Below are 27,024 nucleotides of genomic sequence, written 5' to 3'. Positions count from 1 at the left end.
CATAAGTTAGTTCCCAGGGGCAGAGGGCATCTGTTCTTTCCCATCGCCAAAGAGCCTGGCCCAGGGCTGGGAGAGCAGGCCCCTGATTAGAAAAGATTTCCAAACCCAATTCAGCTCCAGACTGAGTCAAGTCTAGCTCTGACCACTTGGGATCACTTCTCTTTCTCTTTAAAAAAAAAAAAATGCTTTTATTGATTTTAGACAGCAACAAAGGGAAAGGGAAAGAGAGAAACATCGGTAAGAGAGAAACATTGATTGGCTGCCTCCTGCATACCTTCTCCTACTGGGGATCAAGCCCATACCCTGGACATGTGCCCTGACCAGGAATGGAACCGGCAACCTTTTGGTACATGGGATGACGCTCAACCAACTGAGCCACACTGGCCAGGGCTGGGATCACTTCTCTTGCTCTTGTCCCAAGAGTAAACTGTTCACTAGCCAAACCACACCTCAGTGCTCATTTTCCACCGGACCAGTGATTTACAGAAATGAGGGAGACCTGGGTGGAGAGGCTGGCCTTCGCATCATCTTGATCTGGGACCCTAGGCACGTCCTTATTTGCCACCTCCCTGCTTCCTTATTGTGAACAAGAAACAATAATCTTTTAGTTCTAGAATATGAATTTTATTTATCTCTAAGGTAGCCTTGGTTCCCAGGAACTAAGGAACCAGCTAATTCCAACACAGGTAAAGGGGAAAGAGGCAGCCACAGTCAGACTGGAAAACCTGGAACCTGAGAGGCACTCATTGCACACCTCATCAACCTCATTCAATTCCTGCTGACAACTGGATTGCATTCCTTCCCAGGTGTTCAATTCCACAGACTTCACCCTGGCTAGGCCTGAGTGTCTGCTGCCAGGGTTAAGCAGCAGAAGGATAACTTGGTTCTGGAACAACCAATCCTGCCCAAAACAAAGATGATAACGAAGGGCCAGATTCCTCACCTGTAAAATGGGGATAACATTGGTACCCATATCATAGGATTGCTGCAATAATGCAGTCAGATAATGCCATAAACTGCTTAGCACAGACCCTGACACCCAGTGAACAGCAGTGTAGCAGACAAGTTCCCATTTATTGAAGGGCTTTTACTACATGAGTTCTCATCCTCATAGCAACTTGTGAGCTAGGTATTTCTATCCTAATTTGACAGGGAAGAAAACAAAGGTACAAAAGTTGATCAATCCAAGGTCACACAGTAGGAACAAGCCCAGCTGTGATACAAACACAGGAAACTCTCAGTTCAGCTTTTCCCAAACTATAGAACTGTAGCCCACAGACTCTCAGCATCAGACTCTTCCAAAAGATTGGTTTAAAAATCTGATTCCTGCCTCAGGCCTGCCAAATGAGAATCTTTGGGAATGGAGTTCAGGAACCTCAATTTTATAAAGATGAGGAATCTAAATTTTATATATGAGGAAACTGAGGCACAGAGAGGTAAAGTGACCCGCCAAGGTCATACTTTCAGCAAGTGTGGACCCGGGACTGATTCAGTCTGACCCAGAGTCAGCAGACTTCCTGGAGGAGGTGCATTTGCACCGTGTGCCTCAAAGGGGAGAGCACCATAGAGGAAGGGTAAGCACAAATAAAGGCTGGGAGCAGGAAAGGCCAAGCCAGTAACTGCTCAATGTGGCCTGTGCTTCCAGATCTCTGGGTATTAAAGAAAAACATATGGAGCCACCATAGTAGGAGTTCAGGGAGAAAAGTCTGTCCCGTGTGGTGTCTACAACCAGTAGGTCTCACTCACTCAGTGGCCCTCTGGGTGTGTCTGGTTACTGCTCAGGATGAGAAAGCCAGTGAAGGTGGTGACTCAGTCCCCTAACCAGCCTCCAGTTAGTCCCATTTAAATCTGAGATGAGCTCAGAGGCTGGGGAAATGTCAAGCAAACCCTTCTAGCAGAACAGATGCCAGACCCAGAGAAGGTGGCCTGAGGGGGTAGTCTATCAGGCAGAAGCAATCAATTTGGAGCAAAGCTGTGGGCGAAGTCCAGTCTGGGCTAGCCTGCCCCAACAAAGCCATGCTGTGGTACCCTGAGAAGCTACCTGTTCCTCTCTGGGCTCTTTATTCATTTGTGAAATGGAGAACTCCTTTCACTTCCGACTTCCTCCTAGGACTGTTGTGAAGAACAATGGTCAGAAAAGAGCCTGGCAGATTACACAATGCCTCACACAGCAAGTGAGAGATTAGAGGATTACTCCTATTATTTATTACAACAGCCAGAAGGTGCTTTCCTTTTACCAGAACCCCAACCATAGGGAGTGGGGGGAGAGGCTGGGCATCTGTCTTGATCTCACACACAAAAAAGTGATCCAGATATTATCAGGAGGTGAAAGTTCACATTTATTAAGTGCCTACTATGTACTGGGTGTTTTTTATATATATTCTCACTTAATCCCCACTATAATCCTACTTTGTAAATATGGTTATCTTGAGTCCAGATGAGGATACTGAAGCTCAAAGAAAGTAACTTGACTAAGATTACATAGGCAGTGAGTGATAGAGACTGATTAAAACCAGGTGTTTGTGGCTCTAAAATCCACACTATTCCTACCCTCTGGGAAATTGTGTACAGGTATATCTCATTTTATTGCACTTCACAGATGTTGTGTTTTTACAAATTGAAGGCAAGATCCTCCAACAGCAAAAAGATAATAGCCCACTTTATTGTGGTGGTCTGCACCACAGTATCTCTGAGATATGCTTGTTTAAAAGGCAGAACATGCCTGGTATAGAGGCCCAGCTCAAGTACTGCCTTCTCCTGGACTCCTTTCTCTCCCACAAAACCCCACAGCACATCATCAGCACACATCTGACAGCATTCAATCTATTCTCCCTCTTATTCTGTGATCAAGCACACTTTTAACAGGTAAGATGAGATGTAGGTACAGATAGGTGACCTTTGAATTACCTTAGGATCCTCAAATGTCAGCTTGAAAGCACCTAATAGGCCCAACTCCCTTTCTTTAGAAGGAAAAAAATACATAAAGGAGGACTCCTGTTTGAAATCACACTGCATCAGAGGCAGGAATAGAACCTTGGCATTCTGCCTCACAGAATTTTTTTAGGGATTCCATGACTTCAGAACCAGTCTTAGGACAAGGATTATGATTCCCATTTTACAGATAAGGAAGCGGAAGCCCAGGGGAAAGATGCCTCCCTGAGAACAGGTGAGATGTGGGGACCAGAACCCTGATCCCTCACTTCTAGACGGGAACCAAGCCCCTTCTTCTCCCCACTGTAAGTAGTCTGTGTAGCATGCCGAACATAGGTCTACAGTAAAAGGTCAATGGATGTAAGAAATTGTCATTATATACCAGTGGGCAGGTGACACCAGCCTGATAGTGACCTCCTGAGAGGCAATGCCACGGAACAGTACCCAGGAGTCCTGGCTTGACCATCTGTGGGTCCCTGGTCTTTCTGGGCCTCTTCCATAAGATAAGGGGGCTACAATAGCGGATCTCATCTCCTCCAAAGTTCTGGGACATCCAAGGCTCCCTGACAGCAGACCCCACTGAGTGTGGACCCTTTCTCAGCTGGGGACTTTGTCCCACACTCTACAGGGAAACAGGAAAAGCTGCTAGGGCTTACAACCACAAGTGACTATTCCCAAACGCCACTGGCCAAACAAGGAAAAATCCCTTGGACAACAATGGGACGGAACATGGAAAATCCAACTGTCTCCCAGCACAAACATCCAGCTGGGCATACCTGCCTATCTTTACAAACTGACAAAGAGCAACCAGGATGAGGGCATAAATTCGGAATGGCCTACTTCCTGCCCTATCATAGGGGCAGGTGTACTCCTGAATAATCAGGTAGTAATGGAGTGGAGGGTAGAGAACTCTGGATGGGGATTCCTGGGCCCTGACCCCTGTTCCAGCTACACCATAAACTGGCTATGTAGCCCAGGCAAGCTGCATCCCCTCTGTGGAGCTCAGTGTAAAGAGGGTGAGAGTTCACAAAGCATGTCTACAGATGTTTCATTTGATCAAGACAACGTTGTGAGGCTGGCACAATTATTCTCTTTAAACAGACGGGGAAACTGAGGCTGAGAGGTTGAGGGTCTTACTCAAGGTCACACGATTGAAGCTGGCAGAACGAAGGCCCCAGAGGTGTCGGACCACCAAACCCAATACTCAGGGATGGTCAGATGAAGAACAACTCCTCTCTACCCTCAACCCTCACCGAGAGGCTCAGACAGGCCAAGGCCGCACAGCCCCTTGCTCACCTGCCCAGTCTGGTGGCCTGCAAAGTCCTGGCACCAAATCCCACGGCCCAGCTGCCTAGGAGGCCGCACCCCCCTGCACCATTTCATTACTCAAGTTGGCAAGAACGCAGCCCCCACCCCCAGCCGGGTCTAAATAAACGCCCAAGTGATATCACATCCTGCCGGCTCCAAAATAGCCCAGGCCTGCCCACAAGCGATCACCAAGTGCCAGGCCATGCAGGGCCAAGCAGGCAGGGACACCCAGCTCATGACACCCTTCGCACACTCAAGCAACCAAAGCAGAAGCCTCAGAGCAGGAAGGCCACCCACTCCCAGCTCCATCCGCGGGCCGGCCCCTCCCGGCCCCCTTCGTCGGGAGGCCCACAGTGTCCAGCCCTGGTGCCAGCCCTCGCCCCAGCGCCAACCCCAGGGAGCCTCAGCCACGGCCAGCCTGCAGGCAGACTCCGCCCGACCCGGACACCCCACCACTCACATTGCTTCAAGAGCTCCAGACACAAAGCCATGAGGGCCGGATGGGGGCCAGAGACCCAGAGACCGGCAAAGACAGAAAAGGGAGAGGGAGAGACAGAGGAGAGGAGACAGGGGGCTGGGCGGAGAGACGAGGGGGCCAAGAGCTCTGGGCAAAGGAGCAGGTTCAAAAGGGGGCCTTCAGCACAAGAGACACGGAATGGTGAGAGCAAGGAGACAGATGTGGGGGCAAAGAGAGGCAGGGAGAGCAAAGCAGGGGATCCCCACCCAGATAAATGTGGGGGGGGGGGGGGCAGAGGCCTGAAAGAGAACAAGGAGAGTCAGTGACAGGGGACAAACCAAGGGAAGGCAGGGAGGGGCTGAAGCCGGGGAGCTGGGGAGCTTGGGGGGGGGGGGGGAGGTGGGTTCCAAGGAGAGAGACCCCAAAGGATCTCGGAGATCCCAGTGTACAGGGGAGACACCAAAAAAAGGAAAATCCCTGAGGGAATGAGGGCTAAGAGGCAAGACCCCAGGGACCTGGGGCGCAGATGGAAGGGAAGGCCCCCAAAGGATGTGGGGGAGCCCTGGGGGTGTGGAGGCTGTTCTGAAGGAAAAGCACCCAGAGGTGTGGGGCGCTCTGAGGGGGTCCTGAAGAATGGAGGAGTCCAGGAAAGGAGGCTGAGGGCCGAGAGGAACGCGTCGAGGGAACCCGAGTGTGGGGAGCGAAGGAGGGGCTGAGGCAGCGCGGGGCAGAGACAAAGAGACAGCGGCCGGGGAGAGACAAAGCGGGCGGAGCGGGGAGACGGCCCGAGGTCTGGCCGAACAGAAGGACGGAGGCGCGAGCGGGCGGGTGGACTGACGGACGGACGGACGGATAGACGGGGAGGAGGGCGGGGGCAGGACCGGGCGGGGGCGGCGCCCGTCTCCTCGCGGGGCCGCGGCTGCTCCGGGCGGCTCCGGGCGGGCCCCGGGCGTCCGGGCTGAGGAGGCGGCGGCGACGACGTGGACCGGACAGACGGACGGAGTGACGGACCGGCTGGCGACAGCGGCGGCCAGCGGCGGGCACTCACCCTCCTCCCTCACGCGGCCCGGCCCGAGGCTCCGGTTTTGTACGCCCGAGGGGCGGGGCCTCTGGGTTAAAGCCCCGCGTCGGCCCCGCCTCTCCCCGCCCTCCGCGTCAGCCGCGCGCGCGTCGCGGGCGGACGGGGGCGCGCGCAGCCGGCTGGGCACTGGGCCCCTCGCGCGCACGCGCGGCTCGGCCGGTGCGCAAGCGCGCGGGGCGCTCGATCCCGCCCGAGCAGACCCACCGGGAGAGGGAGCGCGCCCACGTCGGCACGCGCAGGCCTGAGCGCGGGAGGGGGGCTCCGCCCCTCACGCCGTAGCCTAACCGGTTCCAGCTGGAACGGGACGCATGCTCCGTGCGTGAGGCGGCCGGGGAGAGTTTGCACCCGTTTACCACTGCGACACCTCGTGAGGCTCAGAGCAAGCGCCCGCGGCGGTCTTGTCACCCCTGTAGGGTCAAATGAGACCTCTAGTACGACCGGCTCTACGTCCTAAGTGGTTATAGTTGTCCCCGTTGCTCCATCCTCACTTTGCTGTCCTCACCCCGAGTCCTCCAGGTGGGGTTTAAGTCCTGGCTCAGCCTCTGGAGGGTTGTGCGACCTTGAACGTCCGTGCAGCCTCCCTGAGCCTTCGTTTCCTGCCTGCCATAGTGAAACCTGCACCCCACGGCGCCCTGGAGGGCAAGTGCAGTAGGTGCCGCCCGAATCCATACGTCACCCTTCTACCCCCCCCCCCGCCCCCCCTCCCCCCCCCCCCCCCCCCCCCCGGCCCTCCCGGGTCCTTGCTTCTCCCCAGCCAGCGCACCCTCCTCTCAGTCCTGCTCCGGAGTTGTTTCCCTGCGGGTCTCATCCCTCCAGGCCGCACTTACAGTGGGTCTGCCATCCACAGACCCAGCTCCTGCTTCTCAACCTGCCTGGCTGGGTGGCCTAGGCAAGTTCCTTCCCTTCTCTGTGCATTTCTGTTCCAAACGTAAAACAGGAAAGGAGGGCATTCAGGCGGGCTTTGCCTTATCCCACGGAGTCAGACCCCACAATGGCACAGAAGCAGGGTCTGGGGTCCCCCTCCTTCCCTCTTCTCACACGCCTCTGGATGCTGTGCTCCAGAACCTCTACAGCTTTGGAGACTCAGAAGATGAAGCAGAACAGAAAAGGACCAGAAAGAGAAGGGGAAACAAGAGAGATGTGGGGACTTCAATGGCGTTAGGGAGTAGAGCCAGCTCCCCCTCCTGGTTCTCCTGTAAGAGACCAGAGGAAGAGCCTTCAAGCTTCCTTTAGGGCAGCGGTTCTCAACCTGGGGGTCGCAACCCCTTTGGGGGTCGAACGACCCTTTCACAGGGGTCGCCTAAGACCATCGGAAAACACATATATAATTACATATTGTTTTTGTGATTAATCACTATGCTTTAATTATGTTCAATTTGTAACAATGAAAATACATCCTGCATATCAGATATTTTACATTACGATTCATAACAGTAGCAAAATTACAGTTATGAAGTAGCAACGAAAATAATTTTATGGTTGGGGGTCACCACAACATGAGGAACTGTATTAAAGGGTCGCAGCATTAGGAAGGTTGAGAACCACTGCTCTAGGAGCTCAGAGAACAGTGCAGTGTGCCCTTGCTGTGACCCCCACTGGTGCCCTAGCAGGACCACAGGTCCCTTGTGCTGCAGCATCAACTCTTCCCTGAAGAACAGCAAGTAGCAGTGGTGGAATTCCACAGCAGAAATAACAAAACAGAAGCTGGATCAAAAAGAGCACACAGTCCTGGCCCATGTGTCTCAGTGGTTGGGCATCGACCCATGAATCAGGACATGCCTAGGTTGCAGGCTCAATCCCCAGTAGGGGGTGTGCAGGAGGCAGCAGATTGATGATTCTCATCATTTTTCTTTCTTCTCTCTCCCTTCCTCTCTGAAATAAAAAAAGAAAAGAAAAAAGGAATGCCTCCGGGGGTGGGGGAAAGGAGAAAGAAAGATGTGGTTATACAATAATTTAACTTAGAAAAGGTTCAGTTGGAGGTACACAGGTTTGGGATCATGGGTTATGGAAAAGAAAAGAGTCCTGGAACAGGAACGAGCCCTTATGCTCAGCCTCCTAAAAAGAATTATGTGAATTACAAGGTTTTGTAGGAGCAGATCTGAGAAAAAAAGGCAGCAAAGGAAGAAGAAAGGGGAATAGCCTAGGACAGTAGTCGGCAATCTGCAGCTCGTGAGCCATATGCGGCTCTTTGGCCCCTTGAGTGTGGCTCTTCCACAAAATACCGACTTCTGCGCACGGGCCACGAAGTTTCAATCTCACTGTACGTGCGCACCCGCACATGGTATTTTGTGGAAGAGCCACACTCAAGGGGCCAAGGAGCCGCATGTGGCTCGCAAGCCGCAGTTTGCCGACCACTGGCCTAGGACACAGATATTTTCAAGAAAAAGAAGAGGAAAGGGCAGAAAGGCAGGAAATCCAAATAGAAGAAATCAGCTCCCAGTATTTTGTCAAGTGGATGGAATGGAGAGGTTGGAAAACTCACAAATGGGACATTGATTCTGACTCAAGTTGATATAAAAAAATAAATTTTTTCCAAGTGGATAAATGAAGTGCTCTATGAAATAACGAGAGGAATGGGAAAGTGCCAGTGTACTGAAATTGGGCCCCTATCAGACTTCCAGACTATTCTTATTTCATATTTCATAGACTGCTTTTTTATTTTAGGAAAAATAAAAATAAAAACGATAATCCAGCTCAGCTGGTGTGGCTCAGTGGTTGAGCATCCACCCATAAATCAGGAGGTCATAGTTTGATTCCTGGTCAGGGCACAAACCCAGATTGCAGGCTCGATTCCCAGTGGGGAGTACAAGAGGCAGCTGATCGGTGATGTTCCTCTCTCATCGATGTTTCTCTCTATCCCTCTCCCTTCCCCTCTCTCTAAAAATCAATAAAAACATTTTATTTTATTTATTTTTTTAAAATATATTTTATTGATTTTTACAGAGAGGAAGGGAGAGAGATAGAGAGTCAGAAACATCAATGAGAGAGAAACATTGATCAGCTGCCTCCTGCACATCTCCCACTGGGGATGTGCCCGCAACCCAGGCACATGCCCCCGACCGGAATCGAACCTGGGACCCTTCAGTCCGCAGGCCGACGCTCTTATCCACTGAGCCAAACCAGTTTCGGCAATAAAAACATTTTAAAAAAAGACACCGTGGCCAAAACCGGTTTGGCTCAGTGGATAGAGCGTCGGCCTGCGGACTGAAGGGTCCCAGGTTCGATTCCGGTCAAGGGCATGTGCCTGGGTTGCGGGCACATCTCCAGTGGGAGATGTGCAGGAGGCAGCTGATCGATGTTTCTCTCTCATCGATGTTTCTGACTCTCTATCTCTCTCCCTTCCTCTCTGTAAAAAATCAATAAGATATATTAAAAAAAAAAAAAAAAAAGACACCGTGACCGGTTTGGCTCAGTGGATAGAGTGTCTGCCTGCGGACTGGAGAGTCCCGGGTTTGATTCTGGTCAGGGGCATGTGCCTTGGTTTCGGGCACATCCCCAGTGGAGGATGTGCAGGAGGCAGCTGATCGATGTTTCTCTCTCATTGATGTTTCTGACTCTCTGTCCCTCTCCCTTCCTTTCTGTGAAAAATCAATAAAATATATTTTAAAAAAAAAGGATAAAATTTCTGGTTGCTGAAGGATCTGTTTTAATGGTGATAACCATGTTGGGCCAACCACAGTGTGAATATAAAGTAAACCTATTGAAAAGAATGCCTCATATTCTCCAGCATGTTCCACTCAAGTTTCACTTTCAACTGGTGTTTTATGTATTTCCTCATAATAGGATTTTTCATAAATTTACTGATTTGTAAGTGCTAATAATTAGCTTTAACATGCCATTTAATTTTCTAAAATGATTTAATATTACTATATCACGAAAGAACTAAGAATGTGATCATTCATCAGCTATTTTGTGGGAAAAGCAGTTTCAATTTTCAATCTCAAGTGTATAAAATCTATTTCATAGGAAATTATGTAAATAAAATAATTTTTATGGTTAAAAAAATAAAAAGGAGAAAAGAATCATACCGAAGACAGTACAGTGTTTCAGACACCACTGTCCTGGTTTTTGCTTAAAGGCATATTAATAACAAAAGCAACTGGGGGTTATTGGGCCAGGCACAGTCCTAAGACTTTGAAAATGTAAGTTTACTCGTCCTATGCTGCACGTGTACTATTCACTTAGTGTTTATCTGATGCATCCTGCCCATGTTGCCTGATAATTCTCCCTGAAACTCTGTGGCCACGCTGTACCTCTTTACCAGGACTTGAGTGGCTCCCCCACACACAGGATAATAGCAAACTCAAGTCAGCGGAAAACACCTGCTTGACCTACTAACTGGGTGACCGTGACTTCACACTCACCTTTTCTAGGCTGCAGTTTCTTTGTAAAATATCAGTAAATGTGTATGTGCATGTATGTGTGAGAGAGGTTAACTGGGTTAAATCTGGAATGTCAGATATGCGCAACTATCCTGGCTACGGCAGACATCACTAATCGACGGCAGCACACTTCTCTGCTGAACTAAATCTCAGCCCTGAGCTCCAGGGATCAGAGATGACATGAGTTGAAGTCTATTTTGCATCTCTGAACAAGTCTGTCTTTGAGGTCCTCTCAGCACTGACACTCTGGCAGATGGAGTGTCCAGTCTGACAGGAGCCTGTGGTGTAATAAACAGTTTGTGGAGGGCTAGACCTAGGACAGGACTAGAAGACAAGGCTGACTGAAGGGTTTCCTGGAATGTAGTCAGCCTCCCTTCCTGTGTCTATGGAGGAGGAGTGAATCAGAGAAGAAACTGGGAGAGTTCAACAGGGGGGAGGGAGGGGGGAACAAAGAAGGGAGGACAGAACATTCTGTGACTTGGATAGGAGATATTCAAGGATCCTCAAACCCAAGCTCCACAATATAGATGGAGAATTTGAGGCACAGGGAGGGGCTGGGGCCCGCCCAGAGTGACACAGCAGAGCTAAAACTAGAATTTACAGTCCCTGAGCAAGGGTGTTTCCCAGGGCAGGAGCACCCAGCTCAGCCTACAGCCTCAAGCACTGCCAGGGAGTGACCCCTAGTGTGTGTGTGTGCGCATCTGTATGGGTATGTGTACACATGTGTGCACATGTTTAGGGGCAGAGAATGCAGTTGGCAGGAGCTGGGGGTGCCACCCAGCAGCCTACCATGACCACACTTGGGGTGATGTCACAGCCTCCTTTGTGATTCAGTAGGAGTGGGAGACACAAAGGGAGGCTGGTGGGAGGGGAGGGCCAGAAACTGTGAGGGAAGAAAGGGATAGAGGGTGCAGGGAGAGACAGAGCTGAGGGAGACAGACCAGAAGGCTGAGCTGGTGGGGAGAGAGATGGGGAGAGGGTTGGGAGGGGGAGCTAGAAGAAAGGGATGGAGGAAGGGAGAGAGGAGAGGAGAATGAGCACTAATGGAAGATGGGCAGAGGGAGAGAAGGGAAGGAGTGGAGGGAGGTATTCTTTGTTCTTTCTTCTTTATTTTCTCAGAGGCAGAGAGAGAGGAGGCAGGATAAGGCAGACTGAGGGGTGATGAACCCCTGTGGCCTCTCCCAGGTAGGTTCTTTGGCTGGGAAGGGGCATGTATAGGCAGCCAAGCTGCTGCTTTCCCCACCATCCCAGCTGGAGCTGACCCAGCCTGCCAGTCACCTGCCAGAGCTATTTTTGGAATGTGGAATCTGGGTCAGAAAGGGGGAGGGAGAGAAGGGGTGGCAGTGGCATTGGCAGCTGGGAAGCTGGCCAGTTCTGAGGAGGTGGGTGGGCACTCCATGTCGTGCCCATGGCCACTCCCCAGGGGTCCACCCTCCCAGGCTCTCACTGTCTCATTACACCGACCCCCCCCTCAACTACATCTATCTGCCCGCCTGCATATGTGCCCATGTGAAAGTGACAAAGAGCTTTCATGCCCCTCAGCAGGTGGTGGTGGTGGTGGGGCCCAGACTGCTCACTCCTTGGAGACAGATGCTAAGGAAAGGGGGCAGCCTTCTGACCAATGTGGCCCCTGACGGGAGACAGTGGCTGAATAGGATGTGCCTGTGTGCCTGTGTGTTTCTATATGGAGAGAGGTGATTATGGGCAGGACTGTGCAAGTTTTACACTGATTAAGGATGCCACATAGAAGGGGGTGTGTCATTCACAATAAAGACATAATTAAATTATATACTTATTATGACAAGTTTCTAGCAGATGGCATTAACAGGTCTTATTCTGAAAAAACAAAAAACAAAAAAAACACTGTACATCATGACAATTTTTCAAGGGATGGGAGTTAAGTGTCTGGTGGTGGCGGGGGCACTCTTTAATAACCCAGCACACAAAGGTACCGTATGGACCAGCTGCAGCTCCGGGCACAGATCTGAAAATATGGTGGCTTTGGTTTTCCTGGTGAGGGAGATGAGTTTTGTGAGCATGAGGGGATTGCAGATGGAGGAGAGAGGAGCCACTGTGGAGACCTGGAGGGAGGGCTGACCAGGGAAACGTAGGCGGTGAAATTATTTGGTGGCTCAAATCTGCTAGAGGCATGATGTCCTCATAGGTGAGAAGGTGGCATGAGCCTTAGAGACACACATGTATGTGTGTGTGCAGATGTATGTAGATATTATGTGTACACATGAGAATATCAGTGTGCATGTGTTTTTATTTACATTTTCATATCATATAGAGGTCTAAGGGTACAAAACGATATATATGCCTGTAAGTAGGTGCATATGTGCACACATGTCTGGGTAGGTGTAAGATGTTGTTACATGATACCTTCTTGAGTGTTTTGGTTTGGGCTAAAGTCCCAAATGAGAATAATCAAAGCTCCATATCCCTACATATAAAGCCAGATGCTGAATCATCCATGAGGGCTGTGCTGAGGGGGCAGGCTATGACTGAAATTTTGGCCTCAATTCCCAATCCTTCCCTGAATTCATACCTTTTGCTATGTAACTGCAGCTTCTCCCACAAAAGGTGGGACATATTTCCCTGGACCTTGGCCTTGGACTAATATGAGTTATGTTAACCAACCAAATATGAGTAGATGTGAAAGAGAGTTGAAATATGCTTGCAAAGTGGGGCTTTCCCTTTTATACTTCTGCCACCACCATGACAAGAGCATGCCCTGGCTAGGGTGGTGATTCTAGGGGCACCCTTTAGTTCCAGAAGGAGGATGTAGGACATGCAGAACAGAACCAGACAACTTGAACACTCATGAATGAGAAAAAATGTGTATTACTGTGTGCCACTGAAAAAGCATGCTTATTTGTTACACAGCGTCATTGTGATAATAGCTGACAGATACAGAAATTGGTACCAGGAGTAGGGTGTATTAGCAACAAAAGTATGTAGCATTGGCACTGAGACCAAGTGGTGAGTAGTAGGTAAAATGTTACAGTAGGCTTGAAAAAAAGGTAACCCATATCATGTAGAGATAAAATGCTTGGTAACACTGTCAATCTACAGTAACCTGAAGAAAGTACATAGATTTGGGCAAGGTTGGTTCCAGGCAAAACGCTGAAAGCAAAAGCTGGCGCCTTTGGGTGCATTTGATAGCGTTGTATAAGAAAGAAAATCCATAAAAGGACTAAGGAGTGTTTAGAGGGGATATAGAGGGCCCAGAACTTGCTGAGTTGGAAAAGAAATCTGTTAACTCCAGCCTCTCTTGCTAGTAAGTCATTCTCAAATTAAGATACAAATGAAACCAAGGACAAAGGACAAAGATCAAACCAAGGTGATGGCCAGTTAAGATACAGCATGTGGCCCAGATCAAATCAAGGGTGTGGTTGTAACATCTTTTATTAATACTCTAAAATAATAAGATGCTCTAGTGGATGCTCTTAGCTGCTCAAAAGGGCTTCCAGAAAGCTGAAAGGGGTTGGCCTGATGTACCAAAGTAGTCATAATTGAATCTAGAAAGACTGGCATGACTAAAAAATAATTGTGGGTGTGATTTTGGCACAAGGAGTTAAGTGGAATCAAATACATAGGAAACCCATAAAATGTTTGAGATAGGTGCGCAGCCAAAACTATGATCAGCTTAGGCAGAAGGGACTGAGACCATTCTAGGTGTAAAAAGACATCTGGGTCCCTAACTCCCTTTAGGGAGAAAGCAGGCTAAGAAAGTTGTTCAGCTGCCTAAAGAGCACATTCTTCAATGTTCTCTTCAGAAGTGACCAAAAAGGCAAACAGAACAGGAAAGGCTTTCAGAGAGCAGAACCGAGAGCTGCTGAGAACAATGGGTTAGGGAGTCAACCCCTGGTGGTACAGCTTGGGCCTCATCAAGGCAATTTCCTATCCTAGAGTATTCATCCAACATTTGCCCAGAACTTCAGAACTGCCAGGGATCAGTAAGTCTCTGAATTCCTTTTCTACTTTTCGTGAACAGGAGTGTGAATTGCAGTTATCTTGTCTCTATTTCACCAATGTATGCTGGATGTGTGGAGAGTTACGGGTAGGAGGTGGACAACTGTCTCTTTAGATTTTAGGTCACTCAATCAAGAGGAGTCACATCCAGACCTGACATAAGTCGAGATCTTGATGTTACGATTGGATGAAACTCGGGGGTGGGTGGGGGGTGGTCTTGAGGATAAACGTATTTTCTAAGTCAATATGACCAACAGAGTGGACTGTAGTATATTGAATTATTGACCCTGATTCTTCACTCCTTTGCCATGTAAATACAGTTTCTGACACAAAAGTGGGAGAGTACTTTTCCATCCCTTGTCTTTGAACTCAGTCATATGACTTACTTTAGCCAATAGCATTTTGGCAAATATTATACAAGCAGGGGCCTTGAAATGTGCATGTATAGCTAGGCTTGCTCTCTGGTGCTCCTGCCATCACCATGAGACTATGCCCTGGGTAGGCCACTGATCACAGGAGGACCCTTCAGCCACAGAAGCAGAGCTGTCCCAGTTAATTCACAAACTTGGGAGCAAGAAATAAATGTTAACTGTTGTATCATACCGATTTTGTGGTTGGTTGTTATACAGTACTACTCTAGCAATAGCCCCCCTAGATCTGCCCCCCTGCAAATACAGGAACCCAAATAGTTCTGAGACATGTAGCCCATCATCCATCCTCAGCTCGTTCATGAATGATTGGTGTCGGGGAAGATTAGTGAATGGGGGTTTATTTGAAGAAAATTGCTAGGGTGCTATATGTCCCCCCAGGCCCACTTTGTACTTAGAGAATTTCTCTTGGGCCTGATGATGTGGGAAATCTGATCATATACCTGAGGCTCCTGTGGGGACTGCAGAGGACTGGAAGAGCCTGGCAGGGATCCCCTGGATTTGAAGGCCATAGGACCTGCGCCTTTAGAGGTCACTTGCTTGTAGACCTCTAAAATGGAATGGCTGGCAGGGCTACCTATGTGTGACAGCAGTTCTAGAAGGAAGGCTGTACTTTCAGAGCAGACCAATCCATGCTTTCAGAGTGCTGCAAGGCAAAGGCCTCATTTCACATGGGTTATGTGGGAGCCAAGTAAGAAAGCAGGGCGGGAGCTGTCTTCAGAGAATTCTTCCCAAGTGGCTGCCTGGCAGGGCCAGGCCCCCTAGCAAAAAGAGGCTGAGTGGGGAGGAGGGGGACCACTGGATGGAGAAACAGTGGGCTGGAGGGACATCACCCATGTCAGAAAAGAAGGCACCATGTGGCCCTGCAGGATAGGAGAAACTCCAAAAGCACCACATAGGAGAAAGAGCCAGCATACAGCATCTGCACTAGCTACCTCGCCCTCCCACCTGGAGGGACCAGAAACGGCCACTGGAGAACAAGGAACAGAGAAGGCATTGACTACCACGCCCAGCTGCAGGTGCACGAGATGCTGAGGTAGACAAGTTTGAAATGAGACCAGACTGAGCTCTTAATACCTGCAAAGGAGACTGTTCCTTAAGGTTTAAAAGTGGCTGGAGATAGTTCAAGGATCTGCCCATGCATCACCCAGGCAATAGGTAAACAAAGTGGATTCTTGCTCTGCCCCCCTGAAAAGACCAGTTCGTTCAGTCAACAAGCTGGTTTCCTGTGTGTAGACTATCCACAGGATTCAGGTTCATTTATGAACACCAAACACCAATTAAGTACTTGAAACAGCTGTCTCTCTTTTGACAACAATCCAACACCAGTTGCCTTCAATTGTTAGGAAGCTCAGAGTCCAGTCTGATAACAGCTACCACTTGTCAGCTCCTAGTGCTTGCAAGGCCCTGATAAACACTTTTTACACTCAGTCATAATTTCATCTCCCCAAGGGCCCCCTAGGGTCTGGCTTATGCCCCAATTTACTATTTATAGATGGGGAAACAGGCTCAGGGAGAGAACCAGCTGGCCAGAGTAAGCTCAAAGCTCTCTCTACTGAACCAGATATTGTGCTATGATTTTCCTTGGCCTTGATTTTGTTGATTTTCATGGCTTGCTCTGTGATACAGGTTCTCTTCTTACCCTGATCCTGCATGCGTTATCGCCAGAGGATTTAGAACAAGTATCAGGAAGGGTATGAGAGAAACCTGCAAACTCACGCCTTTTGAGAACGCTCAATGCAGATCCCATCCTCTCCCAGAAGGCTCTGCCTTCTCTGGAGGGTCCTGTCCTCCCCACAGGTTTGCATAACGGAACTAATCCAAACAGGCGCCTAGAGCTTCAGTGAGCCCAGCCCACCAGTAGGTGGCTGCTCTGAGCCAGGGTCTTGACAGCCACTGGCAACCAAGTACTTCCCATTAGCTGGGGCCTTCTCCAGCCCCCTCCCCCGGGCCAGCAGTGCTGGCATCTGCCGCTGTGACCCCCATTTGAGCACCAATTCGCCAGCTGGTGAGTAGTTCAGCCCTCAGGCCTCCTGCTTTTGCTCCTAATCATCCCTCCAATCCTGGCCAGCCCACCGCGAATTCCTCCCCAGCATTTCCCACTGGCTGCCCCTCCCCTAAGCAAAGCAAAACAAAACCCTTCACCTCAACTCGGTACTCACTCGGAAGCGTGCGACTGTTGCTGAGGCTACTGGTGCTGGGTGGTGGGGAGAGGGACTGCAGGGAGACACTGTCCTCCTCCTGCGAGCAGCCCGCCTGGATGGCGCGCAGGTAGCTGTGGCTGCGGGAGCGGAAGTAGCTCGGCAGCGGCAAGTCAAGCGCCTCCGCCGCTGTGGACTCTGCTTCGCTGCAGGCCGACTCGCAGGCCGCCTCATACTGGTCGCTCAGATCCGCCTCCCGTACCTGTCCAGGCAAAGGCAGGCGTCAGGGGCCAGCTCTGCTCACCCAGGGCCGGGCTACTGTGTGGCTGGCTCAGGTGCTGGGCTGTGGAGTCTGTGGGGCCGCAACCCAGCCCCCTTCCCCGCCCCCCCCCCCCCCCCCCCCCCGCCCATCTCAGAATGGGATGAGCAGATGAGCCCTTGGAGATACACAGCCCTTCTCATTTCCCCATCTCTACAATGGAGGAGAAACTGTTAAGGATAGTTTCCAGGATATTAACTAGATTATACCTGTGTGTCCACACTGATGGACAGATAGATTTTGCGGCCACATATAAATTTAGTGGGGGAATGTATGCTATAATAAATTGTTTTAAAAAAAATATTTTTATTGATTTAAGGGAGGAAGGGAAAGGGAGAGATAGAAACATCAATGATGACAGAGAATCATTGACCCACTGCCTCCTGCACGCCCCCAACTGGGGATCGAGCCCGCAACCCGGGCATGTGCTCTTGACCGGAATTGAGCCCAGGGCCCTTTAGTCTGCAGTCTGACGCTCTATCCACTGAGCCAAACCAGCTAGGGCTATAATCAGTTATTAATGTCTGCTCGGAATGCTGGAGTGAGGGGTACCAATAGGTGTGCTAGATATTTACTATCTTAAAATTTATAGATATTTACCATCTATAAAATGGGCGTTAATTACAGACCAAATTTTATAGGATTGTTATCAAGATTAATGAGATAACTCATACCACATGCAGTGAGGGGAAGACACTTACCAGGGGAACCCAGTGAGTAAGTGCAGAACCAAACACTCCAAATGTATATTTAAGGAAGATTAATCCAGCCCTGGCATATAGAGTGGATACTGGGGAGGGGTCTGGAATGGAGGGAGAGGCCAGAGATGAAACTGCTGGGATAGTCTGTTGAGAGAACTTAAGACCGGACCAGGGTAGTGGCAGTGAGGACAGATTAGTGATGCCTGCCATGGGCAGTGTGGAGAATTCCAGAATGGCTGCTATTTGCCATCTCACATCTAATTCAATCTCACCTAGATGGCTTCTAAGTGTTCTTCCAAAGATGACTGATGAAGATCCTACAAATCTGCAGCTGGAGGCGTGAGCACAGAGGGTCCTCACCATACATACACTCTCCAAAGGTTCTAGAAGCATCTGCCTGACTCATGTTTTGGGTCATGTTGGTAACTGGGGATCACAGAGTATAAGCTGAGGAGTCAGCTGGCCAAAAAGGGACACTGGATGGAGGTCCTGGGGGAGGCCTGGGGCTACAGGGGAGGGAAGCCCATGACTGAGCACCATGTGAAGGAAAGGATGGAGCTGGGCCTGGGCCAGCTCTGCTCTGGACTGGGCTGTGTGATCTCAGGCCATCCCTATCCTCTGGGTCAGTGTTTCTCCATCTAAATGAAATGAAATGCCTGTGTACTTGTCTGACTGCATCAAGTAAAATGACATCGCCCAATTGCAAGCATATGTTTGGAAAGGTCTAAAGCTGTTACAGTAGTAACCATGTGTGGCTATTTAGGTTTAAATTAATTAAAATGAAATAAATTCATTTCCTTATTCACATTTCACTTGCTCATGCTACCTTATTGGAGAGCATGGGTTACAGAACAATCCTATCACTGCAGAAGTTCTACTGGGTAGTGCTGATAAGTTAAAAGGCAGTGTGGCATATTCAAAATGCAGGGGCTAGTAAAGAGAGATAGGTGTTTATCTTCCAACGCTGCCACCTGAAATATACTGAGAGGCCCTTGTGACTGCCAAGGGCAATGAGGTCTTGCTTTGGGATTTCACAGTAATGGCTCAGCTCTGGAACTAGACTGCCAGGGTTTCAATCCCTGGTTCATAATTTCCTCACAATACGAATGTGGGCAAGTAATTTAACTGTTCAGTGCTTCAGTTTCCCCATCTATAAAATGGAGGTTGATACTGCTTTCAGCCTTTTGGCTAAGATCAAGGGTATAACATGGGGACTAGTTATAGACCAAATTTCATAGGATTGTTATCAAGATTAAGTGATATAATTAATATCACGGATTTAGAATAGTGTCTGGGAGAGTAAGCACCTGCTAACCTGTACCTTGTATCATGGGCAGCTCTGTGGGGTGAGTGCAAGGATTTGTAAGTGTTGGTTAAGATGCTTGCAAGCTCTGGCGGGGTGGGGGTGGGGGGGTCACCTCTGTGCTGGGGGCATGTGTATCACTGAGGACACACTGTGTGCAGGGAACTGCCCTGTGGGTTGCCTGGCCTACTGTGGACTCCCAAAGACCTTTGAGGATAATGTGACATCGGGGTGGGAGGCACATAAGGCATCCATGTCTGGCATCAGGCAATATGGGGCCCAGTCGTAGTTAGTTCTGCCTCTGTAGAATGTGGCCTTAGACAAGTCCCTTGCCTACTCCTGGGCACAATGAGGGGCTGAGCTCAGAGCACCTTTCCTGCTCTAGTTTCTGGTCTTGGGGCTTGGAGGGAGGAGAGGGTCAATGGGGAGGGGGGCGGGTAAGAGAGGGCCACTTCCAGGGGCAGGATGAGTGTGCTTGGTAGGGAAGCACCCTTACCAAAGACAATATCAGGACTGGCCCTGCCTCCATCAACTTTTGTAAAATTGAAAAGTCTCTGCATTCAGAAAGTCCCAACATCTTTAAAGGCCCCAAAAGGAGAAAAGTTAGGGCATCTCGGGGCTGAGGTCAATACCACCAGCCCCCAGCCTGTCCAAATAAAACAGTCTGCCCAGGATTTTCCCCAGCATTGGGGGAGGTGAGGAGGGAGGGAGCCAGAAGACTCAGGGAATGCTTCCCCTTGTCCTGGAGTTATATCTTACCCTATTCATAGAACCTCACCCATTCTTTCCTATTCTGGGGAGGAGGAAACAGGCATAGAGAAGTGAAGCAATAGGGCCAAGGAGTGGAAGGTCAAGGCGCCAACATGAGCCTAGACTCCACCTTCATTGGAGGTGGCTTTCCTAGTGCTGGCTCTGCTTTTACCTGTCCAGGCTGGGAGCTAGGACCACCCAGATGCCAGGCCTAAGACCCAGCTCTGGATTCTGGGATTGGGGTACGAAAAAATGGTAAACATACTGACCTGCTGCTCATGGCCAAACAACTGGGGGATCAGGGAGGCCTGTCCGAAAATCTGTAGAAAGAGAAGGGGAGGGTTATGGGGAGACCAAGGCTGGGGCTGGGGTTGGTTGTTCAGGCTCGGCTGCAATAGAACTTGTGGCTGGCTGGTCTAACCTCCTCCTCAGACTGGCTGTAGCCCAGGTGCTAGGAGGTCTCACTTGGCTTCCTCCAGGGATGGGAGGCTCACTCCTTCAGGGGATTTGTAATGTGCTGTTTACACATCTTTCTCTTGGTCTAGCCCCTGGCACCATGGATGCCCTGTCTGCTGTCTCTTACCTGGCAGGCATCCCCCCAGATCTGTAGTTTAGGGACAGAGCCCAGAGCCTTCTCTTCCCTGGTCAGGGCCTGCACAGTCCAATGCCTGGTGGGACAAGCTCTCTCGGACAGGAATCAAGGCTGCAGAGACATAGCTTAGAGCTGACAAATCTCTGACTTTGGCTCAGGTCGCTCAAGCTTCTGGGGGTGAATGTTTGGGGGTTCAGAGGACCCTATACTAGGACAGAGCTGGGGCTAGTCAGGGGGTAATAGGAGAGACCTGCTGGGGTTCCCAGCCTGACTGATATCTTGTGCCTTTTTGTGTAGCTAAAGGACAAAAATGTTTCCAAGTGCCAGGGCCAGGCAGGGGATGAAGATGGGTGTGAGAGAGAGACAGACAGACCCAGAGAGAAACATGGAAATGAGACACACTAGAGTCAGAGAAAAATATGAATGAGGTGAGAGAAAAACAGAGGAAGACAGGTACAGACAGGAAGACTGAGAGCCGAGAGAAGAGAACATGATAGAATGGGAGAGACAGGGAGGGAAGCTGTCCATCCAGCACACACCTGCATGCCCTGTGCCCCATACTGGGGACACTGTGGGGAACAAGCAAGGCCCTCACTTTTAGGAAGCTCTCAGTCTTAAGAGTGAGACAGATATTATGTAAAGAAGTAAACAAATGTAATGCTAGATCGTGGTAAGTCTGCCAAGAAAATGAAGCACTTTACACGAGAGGGCAGCTACTTTACACGAGAGGGCAGGCCCCTCTGAGGAGGTGGCATTTGAGCCAAGACCTGAAATGCAGGGAAGAGTCAGCCGTGCAAAGATTTGAGAGGAGAGTGCTCCTGGGAGAGGCAATAGCAAATGCAGTGACCTGGGCAGGGATAAGATGTGTAAGGAGCAGAGAGGAGGCCAGTGTGGACAGAGCAGGGTGAGTCACAGAGCAAACTGAGATCATGTCCCAGAGGGAGGCAGGGCCTCACGGGACCCAGTAAAGACTCTGGCTCTCACCTGGGTGTGGTGGGAGCCATGGGAGGGTTTGAGCAGGGGTATGGTGTGATCTGACTTTAGTCTTTCACTGTATATTTCTTTTTTTCTTTTTATTGATTTCAGAGAGGAAGGGAGAGGGAGAGAGAGATAAAGACATCAACGATAAAAGAGAATCATTGATTGGCTGCCTCCTGCACGCCCCATACTGGGGATTGAGCCCACAACCTGGGTATGTGCCCTGACTAGGAATCAAACCTTGATCTCCTGGTTCATAGGTCAATGCTTAACCACTGAGCCATGGTGGCCAGGCCACTGTATATGTAATTTTAAAAAATTATTGATTTGAGAGAGAGAGAGAGAGAGAGAGAGAGAAAGAGAAATATCTATTTGTTTCACTTATTGATACAGTCATAGGTTAACTCTTGAATGTGCTCTTACTGGGGATTGAACCCCAAACCTTGGCATATAGGGATGGCATTTTAACTAATGAGTTACCTGGCCAGGGCCTGACTTAAGTCTTTTAAAAGCTCTCTCTGGCCACTGAGACCACACTGGAGGTGGCAGGCATGGAGGCCAGGACAACTATTCAGGTAAGACTTGGTGGGGCCAGGATGAGGATGGCAGAGGGTCCCATGTCTGGGATGCTGTACCCCTCCCCACACCTGAGGTCAGTCTCCTCGGAGTCTGGGAATGACAATCTGAGGTTGGGGGCCTGGGAAAGGTTTGGCCAGACTAGGAATAATGGAGTGTTGAGGAGTTGGGGGTTCCAAAGCCTTCTGATTCTAAGCAGTCCATTAGCCTGGGCCATGGGAATGCACACAGAGAGAAGGCTGGGTCTGCATCTGGCTGCCCTCGCTGCCTTGCTGTACTACTATTGGCCGGGGTATGCTCTCTCTGGGCCTTGTCTCCAAGTCCACTCCATGGGGGAAGCCCTCAAGCCTTGGCTAGTCCCACCTTTGCAAACTCTAAAGTACTGAACACCTGGCAAGGGCTGGGATCCAGAGGTGGGTCTGACAGCTCTGGATTCCTACCCAGCTTTGCCTCCTCCTAGCTGTGTGACCTCACCTCTCTGAGTCGCAGTATCCTCATCTTTGAAATGAGGATAAGAATAGTAATGCCCCCTCTGGGGGTGGCTGTGAGGGTTCGAGGAGCTGAGAATTAAAAGTGCAGCACCGTATGCTTATTGCTGTTAGTAGTCCAGAGTGGAGAAGCAATTTGTGTGAAGTCACACAGCAAGATGGCGATAAGCACCATGAAGGTAGCTACCCTTCACTGGGCACTTTATGTTCATTATCTCATTGATTCCTCACGACCTGTTGAAATAGAAATTACCACCCTCTTGTGGTAAATCAGGGAACATGCTCTGGGAGGAAGCGACTTGTTCTGGGTTCCTCTAGTCAGGGACAAGATGGGACCCAAATCCAGGTCTCCAGTTCCCTAACCGCAGGGCTCCTGCGTCTACAGCCATGGTGTGGGCCCTCCCTCAGGACCCAGCTTAGGCCATGCAATGTCAGGCCCTGTGACTGCTCGCCAGCCACAGGACAGTCAGTGGGACAGAGAGACACACATAGGTAGCTCCGAGAACAGACTAAACAGAAGCACAATGCAGACCCCTCAACAGGGGCTGGCGTTGATGTGTGTCCCCCTGGGTGAGAGGGGGGCTCTGTCTGCCAAGCACACTGTCCTTCTGGCTGCCCCCCACCCTCACCTGGCTGATGCAGCTGGAGTCATTGAGGCTGTCGCTGATGGGGTTGTAGTCTTCCTCCCAGCTTGGACACTTGGAGGGCAGCAGCATGTCCACGGAATCCAGGCGGTCCAGACTCCTGGTGGGGGTGGGAAGCAGACAGGGCTCAGCTCACCCACTGTTCAGCCTGGGAAACTGAAGCTCCGAGGGGGAAAGACTAGCCAAGGTCATCAAATAGCAGAGAGAAAAATGGAGGTCACTGCCAGCCCGAGTAACGGTGGTGGTGGTGATGGTGGTGGTGGTTGGGCAGTGAGCAAAGGGAACACTCCTCGCCTTTGGAGGCCTTGTGAGGCTGGCAGGTGCAGGAAGTACACACTTGTCATGCCCGCTGCAGCCGTGAGGTGGCAGCATAAACTTGCGTTTGACTGTTCCAAACCTGAGGTGGCCCACACCAGCTCAATGCTACAGTCCCCTCCCTTGCAGGTCTGGGGCAATTCCAGGGGCTGGACAGAGGAGGTGGGGGCAAGACCCCACAGCATTGATTTCAGACTAGGGCTGCCCAAAGGGCCTCAGTTTCAGCAGGATGTTCAGGTGGCCTCCACCAGGTCCCTGAAGACTCACCAATTCTCTCCATGGCCCCTGTTCTTCAATCTTTCTCACATCTACCTGACCCTGCTTCTGCCCCCTCCTACCCCTCACTACTCTGGGGACAAGGTCCAAGCAGCCAACAGCTCAGGCTCTTGCTATAGACGGGCTTGAATTGGAGTCCAGCTTCCTCACTGGGTGACCCTGGACAAGTCATCACCCTTGTTTAAGCATCAGTTTCCTCACCTATTAAGTGGAATGACACTGTGGGTGCCTGCAGGGCTGTGACGGGGAGGATTCAGTGGTGCGGATTAAAGTGCACTGGGGCAGTAGACTCCAAAGTACAGCAAGTGCTAGCAGACGGTCCTCAGTACTATTACTGCTACCATTATTGATTGATTTCCTCTTATTCAGGGCCTCTGCCCTGGTCCTAACCACCTCTCCAACATCAGTGTCCATTGGTCATTCATAGAATTGTGGGGTCTCAGGCCTAAAAGAGGTCTTAGAGATCAGCTAGCTCAGCCCTCTCACTTAAAGATGGGGAAAATGAGGCTCAGAGAGGGACTGACCTGGGACTGGCCAGTAGTGTCCTGAATTCCCTCCAGCAGACCATTCCCTGCCTCTGCCCCAGCCAGCGAGACTCCTGGCTTCTCCCCTCACTGCCTCAGTCCTGCTGTCACCTGGCCTGTCTTTCCTCTGTCTCAGTCCTCCCAAACTACCTCCTCCATGAAGCCTGGGTCCATGCCCCCAGTAGTTGGGGAACTAGGACTAAGCTTGTTTTCTTTAACTCTTCCTAGTCTTTCTTTTGTTTGTTTCTGACTTGCTTCTGTTTTTCTTCCTCAGTGGACTTTGAATCCCCTATACCAAGTTTCACTCATTTTGTACTCATTCGATAGACTTTCCATAACTTGCCTCTCATTCTTTTCTGTTCTAATCCCCATGGCGACTTCTGCATGTGAACGCCTCACCTCTTTCTTTAACATTTTAATTGCTGCTTTCTGTGTGCATATGTTTCATTTGTTCATACAGTGGGGCCTTGACTTACGAGTGTCCCGACTAACGAGTTTTTCGAGATATGAGCCATCTCTCGGCCGATTTTTTGCTTTGAGTTGCGAGCTAAAATTCGGGTTACGAGCCAGCTTCAGATACCCCACCACTAGTTGGCGCAGCGAACGTCACAGTGAACGCCACAACATCAGCCCAGCATCACGTGTCTCGTTCACTTTATGATTTGACATACGAGTAATTTGAGTTACGAGCTCCGTCACGGAACGAATTAAACTTGTAAGTCAAGGCCCCACTGTACTTTCACGAACTCTTCCAAGTCTTAAAGCAACAGGATAAGGCTTGAATAGTGGAATTGCAGGAGGGTGATGGGACAGGTGAAGGCTGCCTATCTCTCTTTGACTTCTGGATCCTCCCTCCTTCCCGATCTTGGAGCTCACCCCAGGGGTCCATTACAGAGGGATGGGCAGAGGGGCCTCTGACCTTTCCTGGGCAGTGCTAACGTAAGTGGTGACCTTGGTCCTTCTCGCCTGAAGTAAAGTGTTCCCTGGGGCAGGTCCTCTGTGAGAGTGGAATTCGCCTGGGGACGGCACTCCTAAGGGCAGGGTTTACCTGGGCCAGTCAGAGTCAGGCTTTCCTGGTTTACCAAAGGATGAGGCTCACCTGTGGCCAGAACTTAACTGGGAGGGGAAGAGGGGGAGTTATGAGATGGTTCACCAAATGGAGGGGCTTTCCAAAGTCAACTCATCCAAGTGCAAGGGCCAACCTGAGGACGGGCATCTCAGGAAGGAGGCTAATGTGAAGGCGGGTTCACCTAGGGGGCTCGGATCGTTGTGGTCTCAGGTTCACCTGGATCTGAGGCAAGATTCATCTGTGGGGTTGGGCTCTCTGGGAGCACCCAAAAGGGAGGAAGGAGAGGTTCCCAGGGATGGGGCATAACTGTGAGGGGCTCACCTAGGTGGTAAGGCTTACCTGTGAGCGGGGCTGGTAGGAAGCGTGATGAGGCTTCCCCAGGGGAAGAATTCCTGTGCGGGCAGGGCTCACCTGAAGGGGCGGAGCTCCAATGAAGCCGGGTTAACCTGTGGGTGGAGCTTCCACGGGCGGGGCCGGGGCTCAGGTGAGAGCTGAGATCTCCTGGGGCCCGATTGGACGTGATGGACTAGAGGCCTCCTAGGGGCGGGGCTTCGGGGCAGGGCTTGCCTGGGGCGGGGCTCTAGGGGGAGGGACTGCGCGTTCACCTGCGCGGGTTGCTCTGCTCTCCCAGCGACTGCTGCGTGGCCCGCAGGTAGCTCTGGCGCCGCGCCGCAGTCTTGGGTGAGGGCTTGGGGCTGCCGCCGGAGTCGTCGCTGTCCTCGTCGCCCATGGCCTTGATGTAGCTGCCGCTGCGCATGCGTCGGCAGGGGATGTGGCCCTCCGCTGTGGTATCCGCATCGTGCGGGGACAGCAGTGCGGTGCTCCACTCGCCGCCACCGCCGCCGGGCACCTGGGGATGGGAGGAACGGCCTCAGCACAGACACTTCCAGGGAAGCCCCGGCCGCTCAGCCTCGGGCTCCCCAGCTCAGAGAGCTCAGCCTTTGGTGCTGGGCACTGCCATGGAAGCAGCCCGGGCTGGGAAGGATGGCTGGGTTCCAGAGCCGGCTCTGCCACAGCTTCTCTATGGGCCGTACATACGCAAGTCCCTGCCCATCTACGACCTCAGAGTTCTCCATGGATCCAGGCAGGGTGCCCCAGCAAAACTGCCCAAGGATGTATGCTCACAAAGGCCTCCACCGCAGCTACCTTCCTGAGTAGCCAGTGTTCCGTCACCTCCCCTGCTATCTCAGAGGGTGGCTTTTGATCCATCCCACTGCACAGATGAGAACAGCAGGCCTGAGGGAGGTCCCCAGACCTGACACCAAGAGCCCCGCCCTAGGATGGGAGAGAACGATGGCATATCAGTATGGGGGTTGCATCCTCCAAACCGATCACAATCCCTCATCCCACAGGTCAGTAAACTGAGGTACTGGGGAGCTGGCTTCCAGGATGGAGCAGCCGCTGGGTAAGCTGGGAAAGGGGCTCGGTTTTACCTTCTGAACCTCGGGCATCCCACCTGTGGAAGGGGTTGTGATAAGGGCAAGTGAGATCACAGCTGTGAGGCAGTCTTAGTCCACAGTGGTTACAGTGGCAGAAACCAACAGAGGGGAACCCCTCTGTCCTTCTAAGGCCAGGCTCTGCTCCAGGGCTGCACCCACAGCCTACACCCCTCGTTCATCTAATACACACACGTACACGCAGTGCATATTCACCTTGTGATGAATGAGGATGCATATCTCAGCACTTACATGCACCTCAGTGCCAGCACAGAGTAAACAGGCCTTGCCCTGTGTACATATCTGAGAGCAAGCATACTTTCCCATACACACCCATCTCACCAAGGATG

General features: G+C 50.9%; 1 protein-coding gene across 4 annotated transcripts in view; it reads right to left on the bottom strand.

Annotated features, from left to right (window-relative positions):
• DLGAP4 (DLG associated protein 4) overlaps positions 1 to 27,024 on the bottom strand; it is a 181,047-nt gene that overhangs the window by 46,893 nt on the left and 107,130 nt on the right. For 3 of the 4 annotated variants that reach the window (XM_070420257.1, XM_070420256.1, XM_070420255.1), the window contains exons 4-7: positions 25,844 to 26,088; positions 23,040 to 23,154; positions 20,046 to 20,096; positions 16,725 to 16,965 (exon numbers count right to left, since the gene is read on the bottom strand). In XM_070420257.1, the coding sequence (XP_070276358.1) occupies positions 16,725 to 16,965; positions 20,046 to 20,096; positions 23,040 to 23,154; positions 25,844 to 26,088 (652 nt within the window). Of the gene's footprint in view, positions 1 to 4,699; positions 5,556 to 16,724; positions 16,966 to 20,045; positions 20,097 to 23,039; positions 23,155 to 25,843; positions 26,089 to 27,024 lie in introns of those variants that run through there. The other variant, XM_070420258.1, reaches the window with a different exon arrangement.

The sequence above is a fragment of the Myotis yumanensis genome, unplaced genomic scaffold, assembly GCF_028538775.1.
Source record: "Myotis yumanensis isolate MYYU_CA2020_CCGP unplaced genomic scaffold, mMyoYum1.0.hap1 SCAF_7, whole genome shotgun sequence".
Classification (NCBI taxonomy): Eukaryota; Metazoa; Chordata; class Mammalia; order Chiroptera; family Vespertilionidae; genus Myotis; species Myotis yumanensis.
Note: the sequence above shows the minus strand (reverse complement) of the source record. Positions and strands in the feature narration are given on the sequence as shown.